Raw genomic sequence first — 22256 nt, forward strand, 5'->3', positions numbered from 1 at the left:
TGGGCGGTCGGAACCCAGGAGCCATGGCCATGGCTGTTTTGGGGAAGTGCCCCAGTGTGGCCAGGGCTCCAAGCTGCTCACCTCTGACAGGATCCTGTGGGCTGGGACGGAGATCCGTTCATCGGCACCAGATGGGACCAAGGACCGGAAGCCCTGCCCTACTCTCCAGGCTCCTGGGAAACTCTCACAATAGAACGTGACATGACCCTAGGGAGCCAGAGAAGATGGAGATGGACTGTCTCAGCTCCCTTGTGAGTGGGGGCTCAAAACCCAGGTTTAATATGATACAGAAAAATAATGGAATGTGGGATGTGGACCACAAAGCGTGGCTGGGGGTCGAGGATGCATGTGGGGAGCTGCAGCACAGGGCCCAGCACTCAGCAACTGCCCAGCGAGTGTTCACTGACCCCAGTGTAAGCACCTCGTGCAGCGTCTTGTCCTGTCCCTCTCGGCCTAACCTGTAGGAGTCCTGTAGGAGAAACTCCTACCTGGCTGCCGTTCCACGTTGCGAGGTGTTCTTATGGATGTTTTTACTGTGAAGCTGTGTAGCGTCTTTTCCTGAAACACCCGCCTGTCCCTTCCTGCAGGGCCCCTCATGGGATGTGAGCTCTGTGTGCTGGGACGGACCCAGAGTCTGGAGGACAGGGGCCTTATTGTCTGTCCTGAACCTGCTGGCATCAGGAGGGCCAGGGAGACAATGACAGTCACGTGCTGTCTAAGTGGGAAGGGACTTCAGTGATAAGGCCCAACATCCCGGAGTCCAGGTAACAAGAGTGACAATGACATCACCCACAGATGACATTGTTTGAGCACCTCCCACGTGCTGGGAACTATTTTCTCTCATTTCATCCTCACCACAGCCCTCCAAGGTGGGGACTAAGATTCTCCCCATTTTACAGAGAAGGAAGCGGAGGCCCAGAGACGGGGAGCCATATTTTAGGGTCAAGCAACCACTGAGGGGTCCAGGCCAGAACTCAAATCCTGCCTCCAGAGTCACACTGTTCAGCGAGCCCCCGACCCACCACATCACCAAGATCAACACAATGTGCGTACCCCCCAGAGAGGCTGTCCTACCATAGGTGGTCTAGAAGCTGACGTGGAAGGCAGGAGGGGGCAACTGGCTTTTTTATTCCTGTCGCTCAGGGAGGTGGCCAAAACCTTGGACCTTGTCCACGTGTGTTTTGATATCACCAAGACATGTCTTGGACATGGCTCAGATTGGCTCAGATGTGCCTGAACATGACCTAGATGTGGCTTGGATGTCCAGTCCCTAAGCCTGCCAGGGGCAAAATGACCTCTGAGTTGGGACAAAGACACACTCCAGACTGCAGGAGTCACAGACAAGTTTATTTACTGCAGAGAGGGCCAGTCTACAGAGCTGGCTTCCACACTTCCAGTGCAAGTCTTCACTGGGAGAGAGGAAAATGGTCTGAGGTTCTACGAGGAGGCCGGGGTGACCACAAGGGCATCCTGGAATTGGAGGAGAAAAGTCAAAAAAGTTTTTTTAACATTCTGCCCTTTTGTGGTTTATGCTAGTTTATCCTCCACAAGGTGACTGCTGGTATTGGGGGTCATGACCTTGAACTCACTCATAAAAAATTCTTGGGAGGGTCAGAGCAGGAGCGTCTGTGTGTGAACAGTGACACCATGCAGGGGCCTGGGGCACAGGTAAAGTATCTGAGTGCAAAGTCTGGGGTTATATAGGACTGTTGTCCCCAGGCCCAGCAGATTAACAAAACTCCCAAGAAGTTTTGGAAAATGTAGATTCCTGGCTGTATCCATTGGGTCCCAGGCAGCTAAATTTTTAACAACAGTCTGCCTTTTTTGAGGAAACTAAGTGTGATACAAGGAATGTAACCTATTAGATTTCCCCCAACATTCTATTATCATAATTTTCAAATATACAGCAAAGTTGAAAGAATTTTATAGTGAACACTTGTATACTCATCACCTAGATTCTACCATTAACTTTTTAAAAGCCATACTTGTTTAATCTCGGATCTGTCCTTTTTTTGGGGGGCCATGCTGCGCATCTTGTGGGATCTTAGTTCCCCACCAGGGATTGAACTTGGGCCCTTGGCAGTGAAAGCACGGAGTCTTAACCACTAGACCGCCAGGGAATTCCCTCAAATCTATCCATTTATTCATTCCTTTGACTAGATTTTAAAACATATTACATTGTGAGGCTATAAAAAGGATATCAGTGTGCTGCTAGTCCAAAACAGATTAATAGAGCAAAACAGGAAATTTGGAAAAAGCAGATCCAAAGTGTGAAATGATACCTTTCTAACCCGAACTGCAAATGATGATTTGCAACTTGATTAAAAAAAAAAAAAAAGGACAGTTGCTAAATGCCCCCTAATAAGAGATACATGAGATCTACTAAGCTCCAGCCACCCAGTTGGATGGACACCTGTTGTGTCCATCCAACATGAATTAAATGCAGTATGTGTCTTAGATAAACTGCTTATATTATAATTGAATCATTGTATATAGTTCATTAGTGCATGGCTGGCCTGTATATTTAGACACCTGCTGGTTTTATGGGTAAGGAACCTGGGCTCAGAGAGGCCAAAGGATCTGCCTGAGGGCCCCTGGCTAGAGAGAGAGGCAGAGTTAGCATTTGAACTGGTCCTCTGGTCCCTGAGTCTAGACCCAGCCTAGGTATCATGCACAGTATGCTGTCATAATTCTCCATCAAAGCCAGCTGAAGCATGGACACAGTTTTTGAGGCTGGGCAGCTGAAAATGAGTCAAATGTCGCCTTGCCTTTGAAGCCAGTTAACAAAGCCTCCTACCCTTCCCTCTGCCAGGTGGGATGACAGGTAAGATAGAAAAGGCTGGAGGTTTATGACTCCAGGCTAGGACAGCCATCCTCTTGCGCTTACAGATGAGGACGTGAGGCCCTGAGAGAGAAGGGACTTGCCCAAGGTCCCCCATAAGTGACCGGAGGGACCAGGATTGGAGAGCAGCACCCACCTCCCATCCCTGGGCTCTCCCTGCGACTGTATGTTTAACCCCACTCACCTCTGTCAGAGACCACGAAACTGCCTCAAATCCCAAGGCCTTCACCATTGACACTGAGATCCCGGATCTTAATTTGCCTGAAATCACAAGTGTGGTCAGAGAATGGTGGGCCTGGGGTGGGATTGGGCAGCTGTGGGAGGCTCACAGTTCCTCGATGTGGCACTCCCGACTCAGACTGCCCCTTTTGCCTCTCCCTGTTCTCCAGCCCTAGCATCCACCCAGCCTCATCTCCCCATTTTTTGTCTCCAGCCCCAGCTTCTGGCTGCTCCTAAAGGTACCCTCACATCCTCTCCTGCTCCTGCTCAAGAAAGATCAGGGCCTCCTATCATCCACAACACGTGCCTATACTTTGAGATTTCTTACTCTGATAAAACAAAGACATGACAAAAGTCAGAGGTTACCAATTCTCCCCATCCCCAAGACCTGGGGCTGAACGGGAATAATTCCAACCTTTTCTCTTGGCTTCCTCCACTACTGACACGAATAACAGCCAACAACAGCAAAGGCTAAGAACTGTTGAACACTGACTGTGTCAAGGCGCCCCCTCTCTGCCCCCATACACACATCTTCTCCTTTATGCCTCTGAGGAAGGTGCTCTTATTTTCACATTTTACAGAGGGAGAAACTGAGGCTCAGGATGATAAGGCAGCTTGTCCAAGGCCAGGCAGCCAGCAAGAAGGGGAATCAGCACTTGAGCCCGGGTCTATCGGAGGCACATTGGGTGTGCTCTAGTTGTCTGTTTCCACCTCTGTCTCTCTCCTGCTGTCAGCCCTGTGAGCCTGGGGCATTGCCATGCATGCCTAGGCTCTGGCATGAGTGAAGGAATTGGGCTGGGATGCTGGAGATGGGAAAGCTTATTTCCAGGTGGGTGACCTGGAAGACTTCCTGGAGGAGGCAGAATTAGAACTAGGCTCTGAGGATAGGTGGAAAATAAATGAAAGGGGCCCCAAGTGGAGACACAGGCAGGAGAAGTAAAGCACCTGCCCTCAATGCCCTGGGGACCAGGGGGATGGACAGCAAAGGGACGCACCGTTCTCGTTTGGCAGCAGGACGGAGGCAAGGATCTTGGTGGTGAAGTCTTTCAGAAGTTCAGGCTGTGAAAGAGAAGGGGCCCCATCACCCTGGCTGAGAATCTGAAGTCCTCCCAGCCATTGCTAGGATGGGCACAGTCCCGCCCTGTGGCGAGGGCAGCTGGTGGAGATGCTGAATCTCAGGTTCCTGACTGGTCAGAACTGCAAGGGTTCCATGGACAAGACAGGCTGTGGGGGGAGGGGTGGGGCACAAACCAGGTGACCCCAGATCCAGCAGGTAGGGGACTGGCGTACGTTTGTGGGATGCATCCCTCGCCCCCAATCTCAAGGGCTCCACCGCTCTGTTTCAGCAGAATTCTCCAAGGGAATTTCACCCTGTTTCCCGAGTTTTTGACTTCTCAAGGGAAGCCAGAAGTCCTGATTTTCATGTGGAAACCTCCCCATTAAAAAATATTTGTCGGGCTTCCCTGGTGGCGCAGTGGTTGGGAGTCCGCCTGCCAATGCAGGGGACACGGGTTTGCGCCCCGGTCCGGGAAGATCCCACATGCCGCGGAGCAGCTGGGCCCGTGAGCCATGGCCGCTGAGCCTGTGCATCCGGAGCCTGTGCTCCGCAACGGGAGAGGCCACAGCAGTGAGAGACCCGCGTACCGCAAAAAAAAAAAAAAAAAAAAAAAAAAAAAATTTGTCAAAAAAAATTAAAAGAACAAAAGGGTGGAAAAATTTGCCCCTCTTCAAAACATAGAAACAAATACCCCACCACAGCAGAAGACAGGATTCAGCCAATTTGAGATCTCTGATTCAGTCTGACTCAGGGAAACTGAGGACTGGGGGGAAGGGGCTGCCCAGGGTCACCACTGAGGTGAGTCTATATGAGCAAAATGAGATGTGAATAAAGATTTGTTTCTGATTTAGGGTCAGAACTTTACAGAAGGGAAGTCTGTGTGTATCTGTGTGTTTGTGAATGTGTGTATTCTCAGCTGTGTCTGGCATACAGTAGGTGTTCAGTAAATACCTGAACCAGGAGGTTGGACTTTGAGGCTGAGATCGGGGAGGCTGGCCAGCTCACCATGGGGCTGCCCGTGGGGACCTTGTTCAAAGCAAATCCTAGTCAATGTCTGCTTCTGAGATGGACTGTCCTCGGCAATCCCCTGCATACCCAGGGAAAATGTGTACATACTCACATTGAACAGGCCAATGGCTGAGTTCATCAGGTGAATCTGATCAGAGCTGCAACAGAAGATGCCCATGAGGCTGGTCCCTCGGAGTCCCATTCATTCATTCACCAACTACTTACTGAGCACCTATTGTGTACCAGACACGGTGCAGGCTCTGGATGTACAGCAGTGACCCAAATAAAATCCTTGCTTCATGGAGCTTACATTGTAATGCATGGGGGAAGCAGGGGGAGATAGCAAACAAATAGTTGCCCAGAGAGCAGGCAGAAAGATCACCCCCAGGAGTGAGGACCATGGTGGACTGAGGAGCTCTTTCTCCTTCTAAAGGGGGTACCTAATTCCTAGCTCCACTGTTTGTTGCCATGTAGGAATGCAGGCCATGGCGGCCAGATACTCTGATTTGTATATGTTGGCGACTAATTTATATTAAAAAACCTAACCCTATGTGAGCTGATGAAAACACATCCATGGGCTTGATTTGTCCCAGGAGGCTCCAGTTTGCAACCCCTGAACTCCCTTTGGGGCAGCAGGAGGGTGGTGGGATGAGGGGAGGACAGGCAGGGTTGTAGGAGGCAGCGGGAGCCGTGTGCTGCTGGGCTGGGCTCCGTGGGGGCTCAGCATCTGGGCATGACTGTCACTGCCACTTTCTTGGTGTCCAAAATGGGCTGCCCCAGGCCGAGGGGATGGTGCTGGGCGGCCCCTTCCCGCGTGGCCAGGGTCAGCCTGCCCCGTGACTGCTGCAAGGCCATGTCCCTCTGCTTTCTCTCACACTCAGTCCTTGACAGTAGGACAGACCCGGCAAGACAGCCTCTCTGCCTGTCCTGAAGCAGCCTTCACTCACGCTGTCACCCCAGAGGCTCAAAACACTGGGTGTTTAAAGAAACCAGTGGTCACCAGACAGGACTCATTTTCATCAGCAGAATCTTCACAGTGATTTTCATGTTTACCTGATTTTGTTAAAGTAGAGCATAAGTAGGTCACCTCTCGTGTAAAACTGAGCTTCTGAGGTGGCTTCCTGCAACAAGAGAAACCCAGGCCCCATTTATTTAGAGGATGTGTCAGGTGTAGAGCGTGGGGTTCTGCGAGGAGGCTCTGGGACCAAGCTGACACCGTCTGAATCTCAGCTGTTGGCTGTGACCTTGGGAAAGGGTCTGACCTCTGTGGGCCTCAAATTCCTTCTTTATTGGGCTGGTACCTGTACCCACTCCCCACTGAAGAGACTGCACAGAGGATTACTGATCATGACAATGATGACAGTAGCCAATACACACAGAGCCCTCACTGTGTGTCAGGTGGTGTTTTAAGAGCTTTATCTGATCATCTCCTTTGATCCTCACGACTCTTGTGAAGTGAGTCCTATTATTACCCCATTGTAGAGGTGAGGAAACTGAGGGGCAGACAGGATGGTAAATCTTAACCGGTTATTATTATTGGAAAGGTCAGAAACAGCCAGGCCTGAAACGCAGGTGCCGAAGATATCCATCATCTTGACCCATGGGCTGGGGTGAGCCCAAGTGCCAGGCTCCAGCTCCAGGGCAGCTGCACCCAGAGAACAAACTTCTCCTGCAGGCCTGGGCTTGGTGACCTTTTGAAAAGTGCCTGCCATTGGCCATGGAGGGGAAGTCCCCAGGGAGTGAGGCTGGCCAGGGGCAGTCCACTTCCCCTGCTGGTTGGGGGCTCAGAGTATCCTCCCACACAGGAAACCAGGGCACTGTGCGTCCTGGAGTTGTGTGAATGGTGCCCGCTGACGTGGCGTGTGGACAGCCTGCACAGGACATGCAGCGACCCTCCTGTGAGGAGAGTGTAACGTTAGCCTCCAACAACCAGGTGATGTCCAGATTCCTCGGCCTCACTTATCCAGGGCCCAACCATGAACCTTGCCTCGTCTCTTTCTTCTCCCTGTCCTCTGTAGCATGCAGCTGGTGGCCCACTCAGATCCATTTTTGGGGTGGGGCATCATTCTTCAGCTGAATGCAGCTGCGAACAGTGCCCAGCCTTCCCCTTGTCTGGGGAACTGCCCTTGCTGGAGCGGAGCAGCCTTGCTGGGAGGTTATGTTGTGCCTACTCTGGGGACAGTTATGGCCAACAACTGAAAGACAAGGGGGAACAAAAGGCCAACCTTCTTGTTTCAGCCTGGGCTCGACTCTGTGGTGCCGCCATGCTCCAGAGCTCTCTGTGGGGTGAAGCAGAAGCGAGCCTCCAGCTGAGACCACATCCTTGCTCAGTCCTTCTCCTGGGAGCTCTCCCCCAATACATCACTTTTATAAGAGTCTTTGTCTCGGGCCTGTTTCTAAGGGCCCCATCTAAGATACCTTCCTACTGGGCTTGCCCTTTGATGACTCCCAGCCCCATACCTTTACGCACAGGGTCCCCCTATATAGAAGCTCTGAGATCTGACCTGCTGGGGTTACTGCAAAATCAGTTAAGAACTTACTTGGAGCTGATTTAGTTCTGTTCATATTTCAGAAGAGGAATTACCCCTTTCCCTCTCAGCCCTGTGGTTTGGATAGAGCCAAACCCAATCCCCCACTCCTGTGTGTTTGTGTGTGTGTGTGTCCCAGCTCAGAAAATTTACATACTTCGTTTTTCTGGCCACACTGGTTGGTTCATGAGTGGGCATTTGACCCTAACTCAGCCAATGAGAGTCAGGTTTGGAAGTTCTGCTGGAACTACTGGGAAAGAGAAGCTTTTCCATTGGGGTTGCCAAGCGGATAGGTTATAAGCCTGATGTAGCTTGGGGGCACTTCCATGAAGGGATAACCTGCCTGAGGATGAAGGTAGCACAAAGAAAAACAAGGGAAAAGAGAAGAATGAAGATGACATTGCTTGAACGCCTGGATCCAGCTATTCCTGAAGCTATCTTGACCTAGACTTTTCAGTTATATGAGCTAATAGAATTCATTTTGTGCATGTCAATTAAATTTCTGCCCAAAGATCCTGACTAATAAAGAGCTGGGCCCCCAGATCTCCTGATTCTTGGTTCAGAATTCCCTTCCCCTATCCCTCTGAGATAAAAAGAGTGGTGGAAAGGTTTAGCAAAGCAAAAGGGGTGAACAGGAACAGTGGACAGGGGTGTCCCCCAGGTTGCTGCCAACATCTCAGACAACTGAACTCACAATGCCCAGGGTGAAGAAGGGGTGGTAGGCTTCATTGGTGGCAAATACTTCCAGCATGATCAGTTGGGCCACCTTGGCATGGCCCTGGTCCACAAGGAGCTCTGGGGTCTTCTGAGTCAGGATCTTCACGATTTGTGTGCGCCCCAGCTGATTTGCTGCCTGAAAGGACATCAGACCCACATGTGACCTCCCAAGTGCCTCACCATGGCCTGCCGGCCCCATGCAGCCCCATGTGGTCTGGCCACTGTCAACCTTCCTGGACTCCCTGCTTCCTCAGATCTTGGAATAGACTGTTGCTCTCCCCATCTCACAGCCTTTGGTTTTGCTTCTCCCTATATCTGGAATACTTTTCCCTTCAGGGAAGCCCTTCCTAATCCCCCAGACTCTATCAGGTGCCCCAGTAGTGCTCTCATAACCCCTAGAATCTGTCCTTTGTCATCACACTTGTAACTGAATTACTATCTGTGTAATTATTTGATTCAGGTCAAACTGTCCTGTTAGATTGAAATATCCGTGAGGACTGGGACCAGTCTGTTACAGTCACCAGTGCTCGAAGGACAGAGCAGTTCCACACATACTTTACTCCCCAGAGGCCAGTAGACAGACCAGAGCAAACACCCTTCAGGCTGCAGATGGCAAATGGACCAACCTTTTCACTGATCACCTTGATGCTTGACTTCAGCCTGCGGGCCGTCTCAGGAAGCTAAGGAAGAGAGGAAGCCAGAGCAGGTCCGCTGGCGGGGAGAGGGGAGACACACCCCCAGCAGCCCCACTGCTGGGATCCCCCAAACCCCAGAAAAGCTGGGAGGACCTGGTGGTCCAGTGCACATGTCTGTCCCTGGTGGGAAACATCCCCTATGTCAGTGGCTGTGGAGAATGAAGTCCCCGCCAGCCTGGACTTTTATTGTGGGTTGGTGGTGCTCGTGGGTCTGTGGGCGGCTGGCTCCCTGTTCTGAGGACATAGAGAAGCAACCGAATTCTTACTATAGTCATGAATGTGGTTGCTGGTGACCACTCCCCTTTTCTTGTCATCCCAGCCCCTCACCCTGACTTCTAATCCCCGAGATCTTGGTGATCTCTTGTCTGTCAGCTGACCTGAAGTCCTGTCCCACTCCCCTAACTTTGGGCCAACCCTATCCCCTTCTGGGCCTCGATTTCCCCATCGGTCACCCCGGTGAGGTGGCACACTCCAGTTGACTAGGGGTGGTTTTCTGTTGTGCTGGTTTGATCAGGATTCTGCGGCTGTGTCGGCATCCAGGGTCAACAGGAAGGAGGGCCCCGAGAGATTAGTGATGTCTGCCGTGGGTCCTGCAGTGGACGGCGGTGGTGCAATCACCATCCCAGGGCCAGTCAGAATCTAAAATGCCCTTTGGACAGGCCTGTTATTTGGTAGAGGAAGCAGGCATTTCAGGTTCCAGGAGGGCAGAACTAGGACTGGTGCTGGATGTTACAGGGAGGTTTTCAGCTTTGGAGTTATATATCAGAGGCAGGGTCTGTTCGAGAAGGGAGTGAGCTCTCCATCACTGGAGGTATGTAAGCTGAGCCTGACAGATGGTGCCTGCTTAGGGGTCCTTGTGTCCCCGTTGATTCAGGAAATCCCCATAATGCGGCAGAGGTGGCTTCACGCTCTGTCCCATGCTGAGGCTTACCACATAGTCCAACAGGACCATGAGTTCTTCTGGAGGGAGCAAGGCAGCTACTGCAGCATTCACTATATCCTTCCTCATGGTGAGGCTGAAAGGGCTGTGGTATAGGGAGGGCAGATTCAGGGAATCCACACTGTCATTGAACAGCTTAGTCACGTTTCCTTCCGAGTCCACCAACTTGGCCTAAGGAGACACAGAGCAGAAAGTTGTCTGGGAACTTTAACTCCACGACGTATCCAGTAATAACCTAGAAGGAAATGACACCATTCAGCTTGTTTCCCTTTTTGCATTTGCTGCCAGGAAACTCAGCCTGGCATTCAGTGCTTTGCTGTAGATGATGACTTATCTCAGGTGCCTAGCAACATCTACTGCACTTGCACCCCTCAGGTAATCTCTGATTTTTAAAAAATCTAGATGTCTTATGTGGCATTTAGGTTTCAACTTCTCAGATACCTCACAAACCCTTTAGATGAAGGGAAAATTCAAGACTGCAACAGAACGGATGGAAATGTTTGATGCTGCTGTTTTCCAAGGATCCATGAAAACTGGTCTGAGATTCACGCTCCGTTGCTTGAACTGGTCCCTGAGGGCATCCAGCCCCAGTGTGGGTGGGAGGCTCCACATTTTATAGAGAACTGATGGTTACTGGTTTCTTGCCAGGCCCCATGCAGCCTCATTTCTTCCTCTCCTTGGTGACCATTGTTATTACATTTTACAGATCAGGAAATTGCGGCTTAGAGGGGTGAAGAAACTTGCCCAAAGTCACACACCAGGGAGCTGTGGAGCTGGGAGAGAAACTTAGGTCTGTGTGATCCTCAATGATGTGTCTCCATCCTGGGCTCTTGTTCAAGGTCACCAGATATTTGAGGAATGGAAGGGGCTTGCCTGCAAGAAAGGCCAAGAACCCCACACACTCTGGACCCTGACTGGAAAAATCAGGGTTGGAGGAAATCAGGTCACTGGGGTCCATGTTCTGTGTGTGGCTTCCAGCTGCTGATTTTTCTCCATCAGAATGGTTTACATGGGACACATTCAGCCTGTTGAGATTCTTCTAAATCAGCCTGTGTGTCCTAACTGTGACTGGCGTTTTTCTCCCCTGAAACACACCCATGGTGTCTGACCCTTGGGGGTCAGAGAAGGGCAGTGATGTCCCCACTTTCTCCTTGAGGTCCCATGACACTCACCCCCAGGATGAGATGAACAACATTATGGTCGATGGCAGGAGACATAAAGTCAAACTCCAGATGGTCAGAGTTGAGAGAAACAGGCACTGCTCAGGGAGAAGAAGAAAGTTCTGTGAGGGCGGAGGACAGTATTGGATGGGATGGTTTGGGGCTGCTTTGGGCTGGGACAGCATTATTGCATGAGGTGGAGTAAGGGGAGGGGCAGGCGTAATGATGATGTTGATAAGGACCATGATAAAAATGATGATGGGGCTTCCCTGGTGGCGCAGTGGTTGAGAATCTGCCGGCTAAGGCAGGGGACACGGGTTCGAGCCCTGGTCTGGGAGGATCCCACATGCCACGGAGCAACTAGGCCCGTGAGCCACAACTACTGAGCCTGCGCGTCTGGAGCCTGTGCTCTGCAACAAGAGAGGCCGCGATAGTGAGAGGCCCGCGCACTGTGATGAAGAGTGGCCCCCGCTTGCCACAACTAGAGAAAGCCCTCGCACAGAAATGAAGACCCAACATAGCAAAAATAAATAAATAAATTAATAAACTCCTATCCACAACATCAAAAAAAAAAAAAAGATGATGATGATACTGACTGACATTTATTGAGCATATATCAAGCACCAGGTAATGTGTTAAACTTTTACATGTGTTAGCTCATGGAATCCTCACAATAACCTTAGGAAGTAGGTCCTACAATTACCCTCATTTTACAGATGGGGAAAGCAAGGCTCACGAGAGTGAAGTGACTTGCTCAAGGGCATACTGTGAAAGGATCTGAACCCAGTCGGTCCTATGCCAACGTTCTGGTTTGGAACAAAACTGACCTACTGCTTATACCTGTCTACCTCCCCCACCAGACTGATCTGCACGCCCCCCCAGGGTCTGGGTCTGTGCTAGGGATTGCGTGCGTTTGCCTTGGGATTCCCCACCTGGCCGCCAGATGGCGGTGGCGTCTCATGTGCCCGGGCGGAAAATGGAGAGGACAAGGGAGGGGCGCAGAGGCGGACGGGGAGCTGGTCGTTGGTCTGCCTACTCCTCGGGGAGGCCTCCTGCCCTGCCCCTGGGGAGCAGGGAAGCCGGACAGACTTGGGTTGGAGCCCCAGCAGCCTTGGCTAGCCTCTTCCTGCCTCTGAACCTCAGTTTCCTCATCTTAAAATGGGGATAGAGTAGTATACCGGCCTCATAGGTTGTACAGGACTGGTACCTAGTAAAGTTGGCTCAAATCTGAATTAAACCAGATTTGGAACTTGAAGAATTGGGTTAAAGCCTTCCCCTATCATTAATTTCCTCTGTGGACTTGGACAAATGATTTCATTTCTGAGCCTCAGTTTCCTTATCTGTGAAGTGGGGTAGTGATCCACTCCACTTCATGGAGTTGTCTGAGGAGTCAGTAAGACAGTGTATATAAAACACTCAGCCCAAGGGCTTGGCCCAAAGCAGGTGCTCTATGGGTGCTGAATGCCTATTGATTCCATTCTCTTCTTTCCACTCCTCTCTGGGGGCTTTGAATGAACCTCTTCAGATCCCAAAAGAGTAGATGGTAGAATTTTCTTCTTCCTACCAGTTCCCTCTCTGAGGGGTCCAAGAACTCAGAATTTCACTGTGAGTGATCTGAGGATACAATTTATTTCTTCCCTAGTAGCCCATAGTAGTCTCTGATCATCCATCCATCCATCCATCCATCCAACCATCCATCCATCTATCCACCCATCCAGCACACATCTGTAAGCACCTCTCTGTGCCAGGCAGAGAACCTGCTATGTATCTGGAACTTTCCCATAAACTTTTAAGCCTCACTAACAATTCTGTGAGGTAGGGCTGCATAAACCCCATTTTATAGTTGAGGAAACAGAATAAGGAGGTGGAGTTGGCTTTTTCAAAGCCATGGAGCAAATCAGTGGCAGAACTGGGATTTGAACTTGCGTTTATCTGGGGCACCCACTGGCTCACATAGAACCTTGCACATACTGTGTGCTCATGAAGTCACAGTTGTGGTGATTTCCTGTCTGCTCATCCTGGCCAGGGATCAGATGATTCTTGTCTCACTTGCTCCTGGGCCAAGTTGCTGCTCAAGCCTGATGGGGGGAGGCCTGCCTTGGGCAGGGCCGGGGCCTGGAGGCCAGCTCAGCAGTCAAGGAGAAAGGTATGAGAGAGCGGTGCACCTACCGTTCGTCAGGTTCAGGAGGTCCTCACGCATGTCCTCAAAGGCTGCCTCGATCACAGGGCACAGCTGCAACAGCACAAATGCAGGGCCTCCATCAGTCAGGCGCCAGCACATAGCCCCACAGCGACCCATGCCCAGCTCTCCTGAGCTGAGTCCCATCCCTGTGCCCACGGCCAGCCAGATTTTCACCCATGGGCTTGAGGACTCAGTGGTGCGTCTACGTCCCCAGCCATCACCGCTGCTCGGAGCCCGTCACAGCCTCTGGTGTCACTTGGCATCTTTTGCAATGGTTTGTCCCTTGCCCTGTGTCCAGGGTGTGCCTGTCCTGTCAGCTGTCCTCCCCTCAGACTCATCGTGTTCACAAGAGCCCACGTTTCCATAGGAGGGAAATGGAGAATGCGTTCCTTCATTCACTTCTTGAGTCAACACTAGGTACTGACTTCCTTCCACGTGTCAGGTTAGAATACAGGCCAGCAAGACAGACCCAACCAGACTTGCGAACAATCTCTGTGGGTTTCTAGCTCCAACATATCTCTTTGCCCCCCAAACTCTTCTCCCCTCAAAATTGCAGCAGTTCTCAGCAGGGGAGGATTTTGTCTCCCAAGAGACATTTGGAAATTTCTGAAGGCATTTTCAGTTGTCACAGTTTAGGGGGAGTGTTACTGGCATCTAGTAGGTGGAGGCCAGGGATGCTACTAAACATCCCTCAATGCACAGGACGGCCGCCACAACAAAGAATTAGGGGGCCCAAATGTCCAGAGTGACAACCTCTGGCCTGAGCTGTTCTTCTTGGGCAGGAAGTTAAACAATTGGCTTACTTGACCATGGGGCCCAAACGCCTTGTTCTCTGCTCTAGGCAGCCTGTTTTCCAGGGCAGTGCTCTGAGATTTTGTCATTTTGTCTTAGGTACAATTTCCCCAGTGAAGAACCTTCTCATTGACCACCCATTGCTACTCTCGAGAAATGACAATGCACTTTGACGAATGTTAATTTTTCCTATGAAAATCCTGTTCCCTGCTCCAGCTGCTTTGCCAACCCTGAACCCAGGAAGGATGGAGGAGTTGAGCTCAGAGACTCCCAGCATTCACTGCCTGTTCCTCACGGGAAGGGTGTCGCTGGCACCCTCTGCATCTTCTCCCACAATTCCCCTTCCTTCAGTTCCACCCCTGGGTCTCAACTCTGGCTACGTATTAGAATCCTCCTCTGGGGCAGCTAGGATCCTCCGGGATACCAGGGCCCCACCAGGCCAATTAAATCTGAATCTTTCAGGTCGAGCCCTGATATCAGTATTTTAAAAAGCCTTCCCAAGAGGTTCTGATGTGCATTTGGGATTGGGACCCACATATTTACACTGAAAGGGGCATCAGCATTTTCTAGATGGGCTCCTGCCAGATTTAAACATGCTGCGCCTTTTTCCCTTCATGCCAAGTAAAATATTCATAGGACTGCAGTTTCAAATCCAGTGATTCATGGTGGGAAACCATGATGATTAATGGAATGCCAGTTTTCACTTTATTTGGCTTTTCACCCTTAAAAACAGATATCATGCAAGAACATTTTATAATCCCAAGTTCTTGCCATCTTTTCTAGTGGAAGACACATCTTTAGCTATTAAAGTATAATGCCAGTTAAAATATGATTTTGCTGGAGGCTGGGAAAAAATTTCCAGCTGGGCTCTACTTGAAGAAACTGCCACCTTTAAATAGAAAAAAAAATTTCTTAAGAGAAAAAGTACCTCACATAAGTAAAGCTAAGTTTTACAGAATTATTTACTTTCAGAGTCCTTTCAGAAGGCTCTCTGGAATGGTTTTAAGAAGTATTAAATACGGTGCAGCTATTAAAATAGTTATGATTATCATATCTATCATAGGAAATAGACACACTGTAGAGGATATCAAATAATATTGATGTCGAGTGCAGCCACATAAAAATCTGAGTGCATGTGGGTGGAGATTTGGAAAACAACAGGCAAAAGGAAAAATAACCGCCAAGTTAAGGTTGAAGGATTATGGGTATTTTTTTCCCAAAAGTTTTGGTTATAATAGTGTGTTTTCCATTCAAAAAAGTTTTTTTATTAAAAGTATATTAATTATTTGACAAGGTGTTTTTATTATTTATTTATTTCATTTTGGCCATGCAGCGCAGTGCGGCATGCAGGATCTTAGTCCCGTGACCAGGGATCGAACCTGCGCTCCCTGCAGTTGAAGCGTGGAGTCTTAACCACTGGGCTGCCAGGGAAGTCCCTGACAAGGTGTTTTTAACCCCAGGAGAATCACTGTTGTGAACACATCTTGGAATTTACAGTGAAAATCAATGGTCACGGTGGATGAATCCAACTTATAGAGTTTTAGTTTACCTGTGACATTGAAGGGACATATAAAATGAGATGGATTCGTGTTTATGAATAAGAAACATAAGAAAAATAAGTGCAACAAGACCTGGTGGGTGACAAACCCCTGATGACACAACCAGGATGGTGTGAGGCCCTGGTGTGCTCGAGCCAGCTTGGACCGATTTACGAGGGCCAACTGTTCAATTTTTAGGAATATCTGAGCTTGGTGCTAAAACTGACACTATTAAAAATTAAGTTGTATAAACTTACAATTAAATAAGTTATGCTAAGATCAAAGTCAATGAAAACTCAAAACTCATTACTTCCTAATTATTTTATTTTGCTGTTATCTATTGTTCTTAGCTTATTTACATCTATGGTATCTGCATGGTGGAAGTGCCATACAAGAGTGGGCTACCAGGCATCTCTTCCTGACTCTGCTCAGTGACGTCACACTAGTAGCTTGAAATTGGCAATGGAAGGGGTGTTTACATCAAGGAAATCAGTAAATGTTACAAATCAGAGCTCCCTTCCTTCAACCAACCCCTCCTGAGTCAATTGTGAGCAGTTTATCAGCACATCACTGTTCAAGGTCCCCTGGCTGACTTTTGGGAGTTTCATTACCTTGATCTCAAGAATCCACTGCTGAAAGAGTGACCCAAGCCCAGAAGCTTCCCACTCAAGGAAACACAGGTCCCTTAGCACCAGCGTGCAGTTCCATCCCCAACCACAGGGGGAGCAAGCTTTCACAGGCCAGAGAGACCCTGATTCCACTTACCTCGCTTTTCACCAGTTTGGGCAGGGCTGGCACCAGGAGGCTTATGACCTTGTCAGCTAAGGAGTTGAGCAGGAAGGAGCGCCTTCCCAAGAGGAGAAGAGGAGAGAGATGAGGCAGGGTCAGAGATGATCACCCCTCCCCTGTTTCACAGGAGGGGAGACTGAGTCCAGGGGAGGAAGGAACTTGCCCAAGGCACAGGGCCTATTAGAAACAAGGCTGGGGTAGACCCTGAGCCTGGTGTAGACAGTGGCAGACAGTTCTCAGGGACAGGGCCTGGGGCTTGTCTTTAGGAATTCGTGCTGGACACTGGGATGAGGGCAGTTGGCATCCCCCCCATTCTCCTGCTAAGGAGAGATGGAGGGAAGCACCATGTCTTTGAGCATCTTTTGCGTGCCCTGCCCTCAGCTGAGTGCTTAGCGCTGCTGCCCTGTTAATCCTCTCACTGTGGCCTGGAAGGTGAGGCATGGGGAGGGGACTTGCCCAGCGTCACCTGGACAGTAAATGAAGGAGACACGTTTGCCTGACTCCACAGTTTATACCCATGGCTCCACCCTAGTCTACCTGTGTGGTTTGAGGGGCCTAGGAAAGAGCCTCCTCTCCACCTTCAAAAGTTTGCCCCAATTTCTGGCATGATGCCTGAAATCCCATCATTATCACTTCACCCTTGATATCTTGAGCTCTCTTTGACATCACAGATTTCCTGGAGGGAGCTCCAGATCAGGAGTCAGGAGAGATAAGTCCTTTTCCTTCTGTGGGCTTCAATGTTCTCCATCTGTAACATGGGGCCAGGACACCACCTGGCTTCCCTCCCAGGCATGCCAGGAGCCCAGTGGGAGGAGGTCACACTCACTTATGTAGCAGGCTGATGCGCAGCCTCCCGTGGCTGTTGGAGCAGTTGCTGAGGACCAGGCGGGAGTGGTCTCTCTCGCTAGTCTCCACGTGGATGATGGCTTGGGCCTCCACCTCCATGTGCAGCTCCACAATGGTCTTGACCAGGGGCCTGGGAGTGGAGGAGCCCCATGCTGTGAGCTCCATCCCAGCTTCAGGCTGGATCAAGCCAAGCCTGCTTTCCACCTCTGTCTCCTGGCTCTCACTCCTCCCTTCTCAGGCTCCTTGCTGGGTTCTCCTCGTCTCCTCAACTGTTGACTTCATTGTGTCCCAGGCTCAGTTTCTGGATTCCTCTCCTGGTTTAAATCCTCTGCCTATGTCAGTAGCTTCCAAACTTACACTCACTTCTCAAATGTCTCACAGGCATCTCAGGTTTAACATGTACAAACTGAACTATGGCTCCTTCCCCGAATCTTCTCCTCTCATGATCTTCCCTGTTTTGTTTGCTGGCCACTCCATGCTGCCTTGACCCCTCAATCTCCCCTCTCCTCCCGCCCCACCCTGAGCCCCCATTCAATCTGTCAGGAAATCCTGTTGTGTCCTCCGAGACGTATTTGGAATCTGTCTACTTCTCACCACCTTCCTGTTCCTAAACCCCGGTCCATGCTATTATTGTCTCCTCCTGAATTATTGCAGTAGCTTCTGGATAGCCTCCCTGTCTCCACTCTTGCCCCCATACACAGCAGCCAGAGGGCTTCTTGAAGAATGTGAAATCATGTCGTGTCCCTCCTCTGCTTAGAGCCCTGCACGGCTCCCATCTCGCTTGGTAAAACCAAGTCCTCACCTTGACCCACAAGGCCCTGTACGATCTGGCCCCAGATGCCTACTGGGGCACCACCTCACTGCCCCCTTTCCCCGCTCTCATTCCGTTCTGTGAACAAGGCAAGTGCACTCTTGCCTGAGGGCCTTTGCCCTTGCTCTTTCCTCTGCTTGGAACTCTCTTTTCCAGACACCTGCATGGAGGATGGGGGTGGCGAGAATGAGTGGAGGAAACTGTCAGGCCAGCTGTGCCTGACTGAGGGGACACTCACGTGTTGAATCCAGCTACCATGTCCAGGGGAACATTGATCATCAGCTCCCGGCCATCATGTAGGGGTTGCACCTGCAGCTGGTGGATGCTGGCTGAGGTGACTTTCAGCCTGGATGGGACACGAGAGAGATGAGATTCATGCCTCATGTTCGCTGAGCATCGTCCCCAGACCAGCTTCCCTCCATCTTTCCTGTCTCCAACCCCCCAGTGCCCAGCCAGCAGCTGGACCCAAGCCCTGTGTGCTGACTCCTCCTCAGCACGGTCTTGTCCCCATCCTTCTCCTCTCCCCTGCCCGCAACACTTCCATGGCTCCCCCATCACTTAGGAGATGAATCCAAGCTCCTGGGGCTGACTTGTAAGACCATCTGAGCCCTGGCCCTGCTGATCCCTCCCTCTTGGCCTTGGGGTCTGAGCACCGGCCACTCTGACCCTCACCTCCCCCTGCCCATGCCTTTCCTCAGGCCAGTCCCTCTGCCTGGAATGCCATTTCTTCTTGTCTCCTGGTGAGCATGGAGTCATTGGCTCACCTGTCCCTTCCACTGAGAAGCATCACCTTATCCCTTCACCCTCCCACACCAGGTGACCTTCCTCTGAGGTCACCCCCCTTAGGGTTCCTGGGTCACTCTCTTACGGTTATTGTTACTCCTCTGGGAGCCTCTGAGGGAGAGGCTTTGTTTGAGCCATCCTTCACGGTCAGGCACAGAGCTGATACCAACCAATGCTTGTTGACCGATCGATGGAGCATGCAAAGCGTGTCCCGGGCAGATGTGTGGGCAAAGAGTTAGCTCCCGACTTGGTTCTGCTCCACTTACTGGACGATATGCTTCAGGATGGACCTCACCAGGCTGCCGAATATGCCCCCAGCCGACTCCTTCTTCATGGCACTGAGCAGCGGCAGCTGCCGCAGGGTGTTGACAGCATCGTGATCCTTCAGTTTCTGTGTCAGCCCTGGAGACAGATCCCAGGGATTAGGGTCCAGCAGGGGGGGCGAGAAGGATGGCTTGGTGGGGGCTCCAGGCTGGAAGGGGACATCACTCAGGGCTACGTGGACTGGGATATAAGGTGAGGCTCTGGATGGCTCCATGCTGATCATCTCCACTGTGTAAATGTGGCCTGCAGGACGATGGTCCGGATGGGTCGCTTTCACATGAAGACTGTGGCTGGGCACGGGTGGGACCATTCACACCCTTGAACATTGCCAGCCTCTGCCGGGAGTGTTGGCCAGGACACCCGGCACATGGACCTGCAACTCTCTCCCTAGCCAGGGGCAAACACTCTGGAGCCAAGAGGCAGGGAACTCATAAGGCCTTGTTTGGGGCTGTTTTGCTGCTGAAACTCACTTGCTAATGATTCTCTGACGTCCATATCCTATGGGCCTGTTGTCCAAAGAGCCCCAGGTGCTGAGTAGAGAAAGGAAGAGCCAGGAGCCCTGGGTTCTGGTCACTGTTGGACTTTTTTTCCTGACAGCTGGAGCCCATTTGACTTGTGTGCAGAGCAGCTCAGAGTGCTGGAGAGCTGATGCTCCAGAAGAAAACCTCAGCCAGTGACTGACGGGAACTGGTGTATAAACACCCCAGCTCCCTCCACCCTCGGGCAGGAGGACTTAGGTGTGTCGCCGCCCCGTGGGGACACTGTATCCCAGAGTCCCTGTGTGTTGGTGCCTCTCAGAGACAAAGTGGGCCTTTTTGCCTGCCCTGTGACAATGGAGCTGGTCCCTGTAAATATTCCTCCTCTGCCAGCTGGCGCGCTGTTCAGCACTGTCAGTAGAGGCTCTGGAGGAACATGGGGGAGGAAGGAGCTTCCCCTCCTGGCCCTGGTGCTCCTCTTGCCAGACTCCAGTGGCATCACCTCCCAGAGCTTCAGGCTGTGAGTTGAGTGGACTCCCATGGGCAGCCCGTGCTGGGGGCACCCCAGCTCCCTTCCAGGCAGTTACCCAGGGACAACTTCCCAGTGAGTCAACAGCAATCCCTTTGTCCAGGGGCTGCCCCCCAAAGAAATCCATTTGCTCCTTGGCAGGCAGTTCTCTGCCAGGTGGCCTCAGCCTGCCAACCGTGGACCAGCTCTCACCCTGGACAGCTCAGGGACTTTCCCCACCATTCAAGGGGCTTCAGCACACTCCTCCCATGAGTTCTGGGGAGGATTCTCTCCTCCAAGTTTCTTCATTACTTGGATTTGAGCTCCCTACTGCATCCCAATCCCTAGGGTCTCATTTGGTGTTCTCACTTTTTTTCCTTTTAGCCAATTTTCCAGTATTCCAATTCCTGCTGATAATTCTTTATACAAACCCATCTGTTGGGCTTACTGTGTGGTTTCTGCTTCTGACTGGCCCTGACTAACACAGATGCCCAGTAGGACTGAGCTGCAGCTCCCGGTGGTAACTGGCTTCCCCTTACCTGACTTGCTTCCCGCTCTCTTGCAGGTATTTCCTGGGATCACCTCCAGGACAACCCACCTGCACACGGCTCCTGAACTCAGACTCTGCTGCTGGGGAACCTAAATGGCTGCTCTTCTCCAAGCTCCTTCTGGCTGAAATTCCGCATGCTTGCGTTTCAGCGTGGGCCCAAGGCACATATGCCTCCCCAAAGAGTGTCAAGAGCTCTCTGCTTCCCATCCCTCCTAGGGGTTCCCTCCTCTGGTCACAATGCCTGTCTGGCCCTGCAGGACCTGGCCCATCCCTGCCCATCCAGATGCAGCCCAGACCCACTGCATACAGAGGATTGGTCTCTACTTGCTCCAGGGGGACCTCCAGAGCCCACTGATTTCCTCCCTCTCAGAGGACAACACTGGAGCAGTGGTTCTCAACTGGGGCCATGTGCCCTGGGAGACACTTGGCAATGTCTGGAGACATTTTTGGTGTCACAGCTGGGCCGAGGACGCTGCTAAACAGCTAGAGTGCACAGGACAGCCACCCACAACAGAGGTATTCGGCCCCCAAGGTCAGCAGTGCTGAGATTGAGAAGCTGAGCTGTAGAGGCCATGAAGCTCTTGTTACTTCCTGTAACAAGAAGGTTGTTGTTACTTCCCAACAACCTAGGGAGGCGGACCCTCTTCCAGAGGAGGAAACCGAGGCTCGGGGAGTTACCAGGGCCACAGAGCTGGAGCGTGGTAAAGCTGTGCCCGTGGCCCAGGCGGCCAGACTCCCAGCTGAGGGTCTTTGCTCTGGAGACTAGCTGCGCCCTGGGTCTAACTCAGAAGAGGCGCTCTGGCAAAGGGGTTTAAGTGAGAGCAGCCGGAGAGGCGGTTGCGTCGTCGCACGCAGCGGCCGCACACCCCTTCTGCAGGCCGTGGAACCTCAGAGTAGTGCGTTTTGGAATCGTGGAATTTAAGAAGAAGGGGATCTTGGAATCATGGACTCTTGAAGATCGTAGACACTCCCAAATCTTGTAACTCACCCAATCAAGTCTCACCCAAGACCTGGGAGCCCAACAGTGCCCTGCATACCCCCAGTGATGGGGAACTCTCTCCCTCCTTTGGAGGGCTGCTTTACCTGCCCCCTTGCCTTATGGTGGTGAGGCCTTGGGCGGCCAAGACTTACTTTGTTCGATGACTTCTGGGCCGAGGCTGAGAACCGCAGGAGGGCTGAGGGTGGCTCCCACCAGATTGGCTGCCAGCAAACCACAGAGGAAGGTGAAGGTCCGTGGGCTGGCCATCTTCTTGGGGGTGGGCAGGTGGCCCATGGCACAACCTGGGGTGAGCATAGAGGGCCCTGTTAGCTGGGCAGAGAGACCTAGGCCAGGCCCACCATGCCTGGTGACTTGGGGCATGGAGTCCAGGAGAGGCTGTTTAGTGAGATGGTCAACAGAGTGGGCTCTGGAGCCCTACTGGGTCTCTGTGTCCTTAGACAATCAACTTAACCTCTCTGTGCCTCAGTTTTCTCCTCTGGAAAATGGGTATC

General features: G+C 51.5%; 1 protein-coding gene across 1 annotated transcript; it reads right to left on the minus strand.

Moving 5' to 3' along the window:
• Window positions 1–1437: 1437 nt before the first annotated feature.
• Window positions 1438–22011, minus strand: BPIFB1 (BPI fold containing family B member 1; the record flags this gene model as incomplete). The annotated part of the gene is made up of 15 exons (XM_079944975.1): window positions 1438–1470; window positions 3027–3103; window positions 4057–4120; window positions 5239–5284; window positions 6180–6247; window positions 8349–8507; window positions 8998–9051; window positions 9998–10177; window positions 11179–11264; window positions 13336–13399; window positions 16444–16525; window positions 17294–17443; window positions 18363–18470; window positions 19174–19309; window positions 21897–22011. The coding sequence occupies 15 exons, from the start codon at window positions 22009–22011 to the stop codon at window positions 1438–1440; spliced, it is 1422 nt and encodes a 473-aa protein (XP_079801101.1).
• Window positions 22012–22256: the final 245 nt, after the last annotated feature.

Source organism: Stenella coeruleoalba (assembly GCF_951394435.1).
Source record: "Stenella coeruleoalba genome assembly, chromosome: 15".
NCBI classification, from domain to species: Eukaryota; Metazoa; Chordata; class Mammalia; order Artiodactyla; family Delphinidae; genus Stenella; species Stenella coeruleoalba.